Here is a 12,622-nt window from a genome sequence, read left to right on the forward strand (position 1 = left end):
ACGCCTCACAGTCTCACTCCCGCCAGTCTCGCATTGGTTTTGGCAAGGTGTGGATGTGCGATCTTGCACTCTTAATCTTTTTTTGTTTTTACCTACGGTGCACTGATTTTGTGCTTGAAATATTTAACTATGCCTCCTAAACTTCCGATGTCAAGTCCTAGGCCATCAGCCAAGCCACAGAGAACCGCTTTAACACTTGAGAAAAGGTTGGAAATTATAAACAGGGCGGCATCAGGTGAAGGTAACACTGCTCTGGGACGCTACTTTGGCCTGGGTGAGTCCACGATCAGAAACATAAAGAAAAATGCTGAGAAAATAAAAAGTGCAGTGATTGATTCATCACAAGTGTCTTTAAAGATTGTTACCAAAGTGCGTAACCTGATTATGATAAAAATGGAGAAAATGCTGAGTTTGTACATTGAGCATGAAACAAAGAAAAAAACAACACTCAGTTCCGATCATCTTCGTATGAAAGATTCGGAAATTTATGGTCACCTTTGTTCAGAGGCTAGTGAGGAAGTGTCAAGTGATATTGTTAGCTTTAATGCAAGTAGGGGATGGTTTTCTAAGTTTGTTAATCATCCAAGTCTTCGAACTTAGCTGTGCATGGTGAGCAAGCGAGTGCTGACCACGAAGCTGCTGAATGCTACCCTTTGCAGTTGCGGGCTATGATAGCTGAGTTAGGCATCACACCACAAAGCAGGTGTTTAATGCAGACGAGACTGGGCTTTTTTTGGAATCGTATGCTGAAACGCACTTACATAAGTAAGGAAGAAAAGACTGTGTCAGGTTTCAAGGCAGCAAAGGACAGGTTGACTCTGTTTATGTGTTCCAATGCCGAAGGAGACTGTAAGATGAAGCCTCTTAAAGTGAGGCTTCATTCACTAAACCCCTGTCTCTTAAAGGTTTGAGTAAGAATATGCTTCCTGTCCGCTGGGCAGCTAACTCATCTCCCAGAGCCAACACACCTGCCACTGTTGGTGAGTACTGTACACCCTAGTATGTTCACTTTCTATGATTTATTACATTGAATATTACCTTAAATCGATTAAATATAATACGAATGTTGCCTTGTGGTACTTCTTTTGTGTTGTATTGGTATGAAAATGTGAATAAATTACAGATAAAACATATTTAGGAAGCCCTCCAGAAAGCATCCCTATTTTCTCCATTTAAATAATTATTCACACCATGCATTTTCACATTATGCATCGACTGCAAGGAACATACCCTCCGTATATAGCGAGGATAGGGTGTACTTGCTTTGGTTTCTTAGTATAGCTTTAGACAAGAGAGGGAAAGTTTAAAGGATATTTACCAGGAAAGTTTTTAACATAATGTGCCTGGGAGGTGCAGCCAGGGAAGTTTGGGAAGCAAATATTACACTCAAATCAAAGAGGTGGTTAGACAGACACATGTACATAGACTGATACAGACCATGTGGAAGGTTGACGTGTAGTTTAAGTGGGCATCACGATCAAACACAGACATGGTTGGCAGAAGTTTAAATATTGTATGGTCTACAAGTTATCCCTGGCCATTCCTAACTAGCAGGGATTCAGGGAACTAGTTTCTGCCCTGGTGAACCCCATGGAAGATAATGGTTGGGGATTGGCCTCAAACCCAACCTGTGGGGCAAACATCAATTCCACAGAATACACCACCAAACTCACAAGAATGTATCACTTAAAACAAATTATAACTCAGATGCAAATTCCATTCGTGCTTCACCAGTACGCATGAGAACTCAACAATTCCATTAAATATCAATAGTCACTTTACATCAATTTGAATTGAAACTCCAAATATTGACTGAATTACACTCAATATCCACTAATCAATATCAATTATATTAAATAAATTAAAAGTGAACATAAGTTTAATTTCATGAAATAAATTAAATTCAATGAAACCTCAGCATAAATTCAAATCTGAAGTGAGGTTTGTCTGTACCCTCACCTTTCCCTCCAGAAGATGGTCAGGGTGAATGAACTGTTGTGTGTATCCCTGTTTTCCAGACTTGTAGCTGGGAAAGTCATGATGTCTCTGCATTCCTGCAAAGACGAAATAAAACGGGGTTAAGACTGAAACACTGGCTATTGACACCAGTCCAAACTGAATCAGCAATGTCTCCCTCAATCTGACAGGTTTCAAATGCAATTAATTTGGTCGTCTCATTCCAGTTCCAACTGGCACCAGTCCACAGCATGCAATTATTCATTATACGTCATAACTGCAATCGGAGAAAGCATGAGGAACACAGGGTTACAGTGACAGCATAGAAGGCTCTCCACAGAATACCAATGAAGGAACTTAGTAATTACGTTTATCCTGTGTAGTATCCTCCCTGGTATTTTGAGAAGGGGCAGTGTAGAGGGAGCTTCACTCTTACCTAACCTGTGCAGTCCCTACCCCAGAGTGTGATAAGCCAATACAGAGGGAGCTTCAGCATTTTACTTTCCAGTAAGATGGTGGTGTGTTCGATCACAGCAGCTTCTTTGGGATTAACCAAAGGTGTTAATGTCCTTTTTAAACAAACTTGTTACAATTACTAGACCCTGCTAGAACTTGAAGAACTGCGGGTCTACCCCATCAGCGAGTTAGATAGATAGATAGATAGATAGATAGATACTTTATTCATCCCCATGGGGAAATTCAACTTTTTTTCCAATGTCCCATACACTTGTTGTAGCAAAACTAATTACATACAATACGTAACTCAGTAAAAAAATATGATATGCATCTAAATCACCATCTCAAAAAGCATTAATAATAGCTTTTAAAAAGTTCTTAAGTCCTGGCGGTAGAATTGTAAAGCCTAATGGCATTGGGGAGTATTGACCTCTTCATCCTGTCTGAGGAGCATTGCATCGATAGTAACCTGTCACTGAAACTGCTTCTCTGTCTCTGGATGGTGCTATGTAGAGGATGTTCAGAGTTATCCATAATTGACCGTAGCCTACTCAGCGCCCTTCGCTCAGCTACCGATGTTAAACTCTCCAGTACTTTGCTCGTTGGCGGAGAAATTTAAGGAGCTGGACTTGGTGTGGATCATGCTGCTGCCTGCGTCAGAGAGGTGTCAGTGTGCAAAGGTGGTGTACAGTAACAGCGAGTGATTGTCTTCTGATCACAAGGCCATGTTGGACATTGTCAATATAGAATGCTGTAAGTCTGATTCAGACAGACAGACATACTTTATTGATCCCGAGGGAAATTAGGTTTCGTTACAGTTGCACCAACCAAGAATAGAGTAGAAATATAGCAAAATAAGACCAAAAATAATTAAATGATAGTAAGTAAATTATGCCAAGTGGAAATAAGTTCAGGACCAGCCTATTGGCTCAGAGTGTCTGACACTCCGAGGGAGGAGTTGTAAAGTTTGATGGCCACAGGCAGGAATGAATTCCTATGATGCTCAGTGTTGCATCTTGATGGAATGAGTCTCTGGCTGAATGTACTCCTGTGCCTAACCAGTACATTATGGAGTGGATGGGAGACATTGTCCAAGATGGCATGCAACTTGGACAACATCCTCTTTTCAGACACCACCGTCAGGGAGTCCAGTTCCACCCCCACAACATCACTGGATTCACTGATTTACTAGCAGACAGCAGGGGGTGTTGCGAGGCCTCGGTCATAGGGAGGACCAGGCCTCAAGCCGCGGTGTTGCCTGTCTATAGCCACCCAGGAGAGAGGCAACAGAGTGGATATGCTCCACTGGAGTTGGTGCTGCCCCCAAGTGTTCGACTGCAGATTGCTGAAACATTTATGGACTCAGGGTATTGGACCGTATTACACTGATGTGCATTGTGTTGTGTGTGACTGTTGGTTTTGTGTTTTGTACCTTGGCCCTGGAGTAATGATATTTCAATTGGTGGTATTCATGGGTATCCATAGTTGAATGACAATTGAACTTGAGCTATCTGAACTAGCTTGTACTACCTCAATGCATTCAGAGTTAATCTGAATGGACACGCGTCTTCACCCCTTACCACTTTGAAAACAATCCTACCTGCTTGAATACATCACAATAGAGCCAGTGTCCGTTCAAATGCTACAGTCATACACCTTGGCGTGCTTTACCCTCTCTGAATACATTCCAGAGACTGCCATTGTAGTCTGGTGCACAGCCACAGAAACATAGAAAATAGATGCAGGAGTAGGCCATTCAGCCCTTCGAGCCTGCACCACCATTCAGTATGATCACGGTTGATCATCCAACTCAGAACCCTGTACCTGCTTTCTCTCCATACCCCCCTGATCCCTTTAGCCACAAGGGCCATATCTAACTTCCTCTTAAATATAGCCAATGATCCGGCCTCAACTGTTTCCTGTGGCAGAGAATTCCACAGATTCACCACTCTCTGTGTGAAGAAGATTTTCCTCATCTCGGTCCTAAAAGGCTTCCCCTTTATCCTTAAACTGTGACCCCTCGTTCTGGACTTCCCCAACATCGGAAACAATCTTCCTGCATCTAGCCTGTCCAATCCCTTCAGAATTTTATACATTTCAATAAGATCCCCCCTCAGTCTTCTAAATTCCAGTGAGTATAAGCCTAGTCGATCCGGTCTTTCTTCATATGAAAGTCCTGCCATCCCAGGAATCAATCTGATGAACCTTCTTTGTACTCCCTCTATGGCAAGAATGTCTTTCCTCAGATTAGGGGACCAAAACTGCACACAATACTCTAGGTGCTGTCTCACTAAGGCCTTGTACAACTGCAGTAGAACCTCCCTGCTCCTGTACTCAAATCCTTTTGCTATGAATGCCAACATACCATTTGCCTTTTTCACCGCCTGCTGTACCAGCATGCCCACCTTCAATGACTGGTGTACAATGACACCCAGGTCTCGTTGCACCTCCCCTTTTCCTAATCGCCCACCGTTTAGATAATAATCTGTTTTCCTGTTCATGCAACCAAAGTGGATAACCTCACATTTATCCACATTAAATTGCATCTGCCATGAATTTGCCCACTCACCTAACCTATCCAAGTCACCCTGCATCCTCTTAGCATCCTCCTCATAGCTAACACCGCCGCCCAGCTTTGTGTCATCCACAAACTTGGAGATGCTGCATTTAATTCCCTCGTCTAAATCATTAATATATATTGTAAACAACTGGGGTCCCAGCACTGAGCCTTGCGGTACCCCACTAGTCACTGCCTGCTATTCTGAAAAGGTCCCGTTTTTGAAAAGGTCCCACTCTTTGCTTCCTGTCTTCCAACCAATTCTCTATCCACATCAAAACCATACCCCCAATACCGTGTGCTTTAAGTTTGCACACTAATCTCCTGTGTGGGACCTTGTCAAAAGCCTTTTGAAAATCTAAATATACATCCACTGGCTCTCCCCTATCCACTCTACTAGTTACATCTTCAAAAAATTCTATAAGATTCGTCAGACATGATTTTCCTTTCACAAATCCATGCTGACTTTGTCCGATGATTTCACCTCTTTCCAAATGGGCTGTTATCACATCTTTGATAACCGTCTCTAGCATTTTCCCCACCACCGATGTCAGACTAACCAGTCTATAATTCCCCGGTTTTTTAGCCATCTTGATAGTCACCGGCAGAGATCAGGTTCTTACCTGTTGACTGGTCGACCTGTTGGCTGGGAGTTTCTGTATTGATGCAGACCTCCTGATGTGCCTGGTCCCCACCAGGGGGCACTGTCTGCCATGAAAAAAGTAAATGCATCAGGTCAGTATTTTGTCATTTTCCAAATAGAAAGTCTTGCATCTCAATCAACAGCTGCAACCTGCTGTTGTCTATTTGGACTCAGTGTTGAAGACCCTTGAACCTGGTGTTATCTGTCCTCAGCACACACCCTCAATTACAGCAAAGAGAGTCAGAAGAGGGGGAGACTCCACCTACTGTCCATGGAGTGACACTCAGATTTGTGTGGCTGCAATTAATTCTTCCTTTTCCCCAGTTTAAACTTTGAATTTTTAACTTTTATTTGTCAGATCTTAGAGGGGAATAGTTGTTACTATGTCATAATCTTTAATAAGTGGAAAGCAGCTTCCTGAATCTAGCAATGGAAAGGGGAAAAAAATCAGAGGAAACACCAGCTTGGGCTGAGTGTCTAAAATATTCGCTGATGGATCTCGACAAGAAGATAGACAACACAGTAAAACTTGATGCTGCTACTTCTGAGATTAAGTCATTACGAGAGAGTTTTCAATTTGTGCAGGAAAATATTATTTCCCTGAATTCTGAACTTAAAGAGTCAAATCGTGGAGATTTCGGCTCATTTGGAAAAGTCTCAACAGAAGATTATCGATTTGGAAGCAAGATCTCATCGGAATAATATTCGAATTGTTGGATTGAAGGAATGATCTCAGACCGGAGATTTATTAGGCTACTTTGCTAACTTGTTTCAATCTCTGCTTCCGGATACTTTACGTCAACCTTCTGACATCGAAAGAGCGCAATTTCACTTCGAAATCTTGGAACCCAGATAAACCAAGTCGGTTTTGGTCTGCTTCCTTCGTTTTAAGGTTGAAGACCAAATCACAAAATATGCAAGGAAACACAGAGTTTTTAAATTTAAAGGATCCGAGATTCGTTTTTATGAAGATTATCCATGGGAAGTTATGGACCTGCGGTCTAAATTCGTTCCAACCATGAAGATAGCCTATGATAAGGGATTATTCCCATCACTTCAATATCCAGCCCGATTAAAATTATTTCCCAAAGATTTGACTCCACGTGTTTTTCTGGACCCCAAAGAGGCATTGGACTATGTTAACTCTATTCCGGTTGTAGCCGAGGTTTGGTTTTAGGTCTGCTGAATAATTGTCATTTCGGAAAGAAAATAAGCTTTGAATATTTCTGATTTGCTTAAGATGTCCTTTGATCGATCGACCATTTAAAGAAGATGTGAACTTTTTGATGTGAATGATGAATGACTTTTTTGAAATTGGTTTGATCTACTGAGCAAATTAATACAACGGACAGATTGTTTGATTATTTGCTTTTATCCTCCTTTTTTCATTAATTAAGTGATAGTTTCCATAGTTCATAAGGTTTTTTTCTTATATATAGTTGGGAGTGCTTAGTCGATAGATAATTATTATTTTTTAAAACAGTTTTTCATTGGGCGTGTCAGTTAATTGGAAAATGGTGCTGATTTTTTTTCACTAGAGATTACATAGGCATTTTTCTCTTTATTTAATTCTATTGTTTTGGCGTCATTGGAGATTGTTTCTGCATTCCCCAGCTTGTTTTTAAGGATTAAGTATAAACATTTTTTTTCTCTGAACTTTTATGCTGGATATGGGGAGCCAGATGTTGTAGAGAAAAACAGCATGATGTTCTGCTTACCTTTCAATCTACTTCATGATTAATCTAATGCTTCCATTCTGTAGAGAATTCTATTCGTCTTTCATTATGAGCCTATCTAGGAGTTTCTTAAATGTCTTTACAGTGTCTGCCTCTATGACTACCCACGGCAGATCTTTCTGTACCCACTGGTTTATGGAAAAAACATCTCTGAGTTCCCTATACTTTTTTCTGATCACCGTAAAATTGTGCCCTTTTGTTTTAGCCATTTCAGCTGGAAATCTGTTCCATGTTTCAATGATTACTCAGCCTCACCAGTGTCCATTGTTTCAGCACAGTAATACTCTGTAAAGCAGTGGAAGGCATTAAAGCAAATTGATAATTAAATTGCATATCTATATATATCAGTTAGAGGCAAAGCCTGTAAGAGGGCAGAAGAACAAGTTAACATGACTTGATGTGGTAGTGTGTTGCTTTGTAGTGTTTGGCTTTTTATATTTAGCAAAATATTTTTTTCCTCTGCAAGGCTTTTCTATTTTAGGGTCATGCGTTGTTTTCTTTGTAACTGGGGGGAGGAATTAAGGAAAGCTTTTTAAAACCACTATTATAAAATGGGCAGCTCACAGAGTCTTTTTTTACTCTATGGGTATGCATTTCGGCTTTTTTTTGCCAAATTTCGGGCTTTTTGGGGTGCTGGGAGGATTGGGGTTAGTTTTAATTGTAGTTTTCTTTTTTCTATTTTTTCCTATTATGGAGTTCTGGAGCATGCATGTTTTGGTTATGGTTATACTTATCGCCGCCAGTTTTGATTAGCCCACGCTGCTATGCGTGTATTTATCTGTTAAATAAAATAAAAAATTTTTTATGGTAACTAAACAGATAAATGTTATAAGTTGGAATGTATGTCATTGGAATCATCCTATTAAGCGAAATAAGTGTTTTAAAATCATTAATCGATTCCAACCCGATATAATTTTTGCTGAAGAAACGCATATCAAAACTGGATATCAAAATAGATTTTTTAGAATGTGGAAGGGCCTTCAATTTTTATGCTAATTGTCAAATTAAAACAAAGGGAGTATCTATTTTTATTAAATGTAATATTTTATTTATCCAAGAAGACATTGTGTCAGATATTAATGGTAGATTTTTAACTGTTAAATGAACAATTTGTAATAGAAAAATTGTTCTGGCTAACCTGTATGGACCTAATGTAGATGATTCTTCTTTTTTAAAAAATGTATTTGCTTTATTGCCAGATTTAAATGAATATATGTTGTTAATGGGTGGTGATTTCAACTGTTGTTTAAATATTTTGATTGACAAGAATTCAACCAATCAGCAGCTTCTGAGCTGTTCTGCATCATATATTAACTCTTTCTTATTTGATTTTGGCCTGGTTGAAATTTGGAGACATTTATATCCTAATGATAGAAATTATTCTTTTTTCTCACATGTTAACAAAAAATATTCGAGAATCAATTACTTTATAGCTGATCCCCGATTTTTGTCCAAAGTCCAGAAATGTGAAAATGATGCTATAGCTCTCTTGGATCATGCGCCTTTAAGCTTAGCTTTTGAATGGAATGATGTCGTTATTGCAAATTTGCCTTGGCGTTTTCCAGAAAATTTATTACAAAGTCCGGACTTTGTCAAATTTATTGAAACTCAGATAAAAGATTTTTTTCTTTTTAATAATATGGGAAATATGTAGAAATTGATTATATGGGATACACCTAAAGCATATTTGTGTGGTCAGATAATCTCCTATTTAGCTAAGCTTAAGAAACAGACAAAAACAGAGTTAGTTAAGATTTCCAAACAAATTAAAGACTTGGATAATATTTATGCAATCTCTCCTAACATTGAGTTACTCCAATCACAATATAATTTATTATTAACTTATCCTATTGAAAAGAAATTTGCTTAATTGAAAAGTCAATTTTATGTGTTTGGAGATAAAAATACTAAGCTATTAGCATCTCAATTAAAAGGAGCTAGAGCTAAAAGACAAATTTTAAAAATACATAAGGGAGATGGTAGCTTAGCATGTAGTTATGAAGATAATAATACAAGTGGCCCCCGCTTTTTGAATGTTCGATTTACGACAACTCGCTGTTACGAAAGGCTTCCATTAGTACCTGTTTTCGCTAACCAAAGAGGATTTTCGCTTTTACAAAAAGATGGCTGCTTTATACGTGTGTATGCGTGTACGTACGTACGTATGCACATGCGTATGTATACGTGTATGTGCCGATTTTTTTTTCTCCAAATCGATTTTGGTTCGCTGCCTTTCCGAGTTTGATAAGTGAAACTACACCGTACCTATAATATTTCTACTTTACATAGGGTGTAAATTTATTTTATCATTCCTGATTTTACTATACGTTAGTGTTATTTGCTTTGATTTGGTAGGGTTTTTTTTGGATCTGGAAACGCTTAAAAAATTTTCCCGTATGAATTAATGGTAATTGCTTCTTTGCTTTACAACATTTCGGAGTACAAACAGTTTCATAGGAACGCTCTACCTTTGGATTGCTGGGGAAACCTGTAAAATTTTTCTAGACTTTTATATTGAACTTTATAAATCTCAGTTTCCAGTTGATCCTTCTTAAAATGAATGCTTTTTTACAGAAGATCGATTTTCCTCAAATTTCTGTTGACGATCAACAAACTCTTGATGCTCCTATTACTGAAAACGAAATTCAGAAAGCTATTTTTTCAATGCAATCTGATAGAAGCTCCTGGACTGGATGGTTATTCTGTAGGATTTTATAAAAAATTTGAAAAATTGCTCTCTTCATATATGTCGGAAATGCTTAAAGATTCTTTTTTGATAGGAGAGTTACCTCCCACATTTTATGAAGATTCTATTTCTTTAATTCTTAAGACAAATAAAGACCCTGCTGACTGTGCTTCATATAGACCTATTTCATTATTAAATGTGGATGCTAAAATCTTTCAAAAATAATGGCTAATCGGCTGGAGAATATTCTAGCTAAAATTATCTCTCGAGACCAAACAGGTTTTGTAAAGGGCATTCCTTCTCTAATGTTCAGAGATTGTTTAATGTTATACATTCATCCTTTTAGACAATAGACAGTAGGTGCAGGAGTAGGCTATTCAGCCTTCTAGCCAGCACTGCCATTCACTGTGATCATGGCTGATCATACACAATCAGTACCCCATTCCTGCCCTCTCCCCATATCCCTTGACCCCGCTATCTATAAGAGCTCTATCTAACTCTCTCTTGAATGCATCCAGAGACTTGGCCTCCACTGCCTTCTGGGGCAGAGCATTCCATTCCACATTCCACATTCCACATTCCACATTCCACTCTCTGGGTGAAAAAGTTTTTCCGCATCTCTGTTCTAAATAGCCTACCCCTTATTCTTAAACTGTGGCCTCTAATTCTGGACTCACCCATCAGCAGGAACATGCTTCCTGCCTCCAGTGTGTCCAATCCCTTAATAATCTTATATGTTTCAATCAGATCCCCTCTCATCCTTCTAAATTCCAGTGTATACAAGCCCAGTCACTCCAATCTTTCAACATGACAGTCCGCCATTCCGGAAATTAACCTTGTGAACCTATGCTGCACTCCCTCAATAGCAAGAATGTCCTTCCTCAAATTTGGAGACCAAAACTGCACACAATACTCCAGGTGGGGTCTCACCAGGGCCCTGTACAGCTGCAGAAGGACCTCTTAACTCCTATACTCAATTCCTCTTGTTATAAAGGCCAGCATGCCATTAGCTTTCTTCACTGCCTGCTGTACCTGCATGCTTGCTTTCATTGACTGATGTACAAGAACACCTAGATCTCGTTGTACTTCCCCTTTTCCTAACTTGACTCCATTTAGATAGTAATCTGCCTTCCTGTTCTTGCCATCAAAATGGATAACATCACATTTATCCACATTAAACTGCATCTGCCATACATTTGCCCACTCACCCAACCTGTCCAAGTCACCCTGCATTCTCATAATATCCTCCTGACATTTCACACTGCCACCCAGCTTTGCGTCATCAGCAAATTTGCTAATGTTACTTTTAATCCCTTCATCTAAATCATTAATGTATATTGTAAACAGCTGCGGTCCCAGCACCGAACCTTGTGGTACCCCACTGGTCACAGCCTGCCATTCCGAAAGGGACCCGTTAATCACTACTCTTTGTTTCCTGTCAGCCAGCCAATTTTCAATCCATGTCAGTACTCTGCCCCCAATACCATGTGCCCTAATTTTGCCCACTAATCTCCTATGTGGGACTTTATCAAAAGCTTTCTGGAAGTCCAGGTACACTATATCCACTGGCCCTCCCTTGTCCATTTTCATAGTTACATCCTCAAAAAACTCCAGAAGATTAGTCAAGCATGATTTTCCCTTCATAAATCCATGCTGACTTGGACTGATCCTTCTACTGCTATCCAAATGTGTCGTAATTTTCTCCTTTATAATTGACTCCAGCATCTTTCCCACCACTGATGTCAGGCTAACCGGTCTATAATTCCCTGTTTTCTCTCTCCCTCCTTTCTTGAAAAGTGGGACAACATTAGCCACCCTCCAATCAGCAGGAACTGTTCCTGAATCTATAGAACATTGGAAAATGATTACCAATGCGTCCACGATTTCTAGAGCCACCTCTTTAAGTACCCTGGGATGCAGACCATCAGGTCCTGGGGACTTATCAGCCTTCAGACTCAACAGTCTATCCAACACCGTTTCTTGCCTAATATAAATTTCCTTCAGTTCATCCTTTACCCTAGTTCCTTTGGCCACTATTACATATGGGAGATTGTTTTCTTTTCTAAGACTCCCCAATGTGTTGTCTCTCTTGATGCTGAAAAGGCATTTGACAGAGTTGAACGGAAATACTTATTTAATGCTTTAGAGAAATTCGGCTTTGGTATTAATTTTAATAAGTGGATCAGAATGATATATAAAAGCCCTGTTGCTACTGTTATTACTAACAATTGCAGATCTCCTTTTTATAGGCTTTCGCGGGGTACGAGACAAGGATGACCGTTAAGTCCTTTGTTATTTAATTTGGTGCTGGAACCCTTGGCTATTGCACTTCGTGAAGCTAAAGATATTCATGGAATTCTCATAAATGGGACTGTTCATAAGATTTCCCTTTACGCTGACAATCTCTTAGTTTATATTTCGAACCCTGAAGAATCCATTCCTAGTTTATTGAAACTATTAAAAGATTTTGGAAAGTTTTCAGGATATAAACTAAACCTTCATAAAAGTGAATTATTTCCCCTAAATGATTCTGCTTCTATATATGAAGGCATTCCTTTTAGAGTTACGGACTCATTTTAATATTTACC

The 12,622-nt window shown here is 39.3% G+C and overlaps 1 protein-coding gene across 5 annotated transcripts in view; it reads right to left on the bottom strand.

Moving 5' to 3' along the window:
* LOC140714992 (caskin-2-like) overlaps window positions 1-12,622 on the bottom strand; it is a 287,748-nt gene that overhangs the window by 21,689 nt on the left and 253,437 nt on the right. For all 5 annotated transcript variants that reach the window (XM_073026734.1, XM_073026735.1, XM_073026736.1 and 2 more), the window contains 2 exons: window positions 5,593-5,677; window positions 1,960-2,054 (listed from right to left, as the gene is read on the bottom strand). In XM_073026734.1, the coding sequence (XP_072882835.1) occupies window positions 1,960-2,054; window positions 5,593-5,677 (180 nt within the window). The remainder of the gene's footprint in view (window positions 1-1,959; window positions 2,055-5,592; window positions 5,678-12,622) is intronic.

Source organism: Hemitrygon akajei, chromosome 22, assembly GCF_048418815.1.
Source record: "Hemitrygon akajei chromosome 22, sHemAka1.3, whole genome shotgun sequence".
NCBI lineage: Eukaryota > Metazoa > Chordata > Chondrichthyes > Myliobatiformes > Dasyatidae > Hemitrygon > Hemitrygon akajei.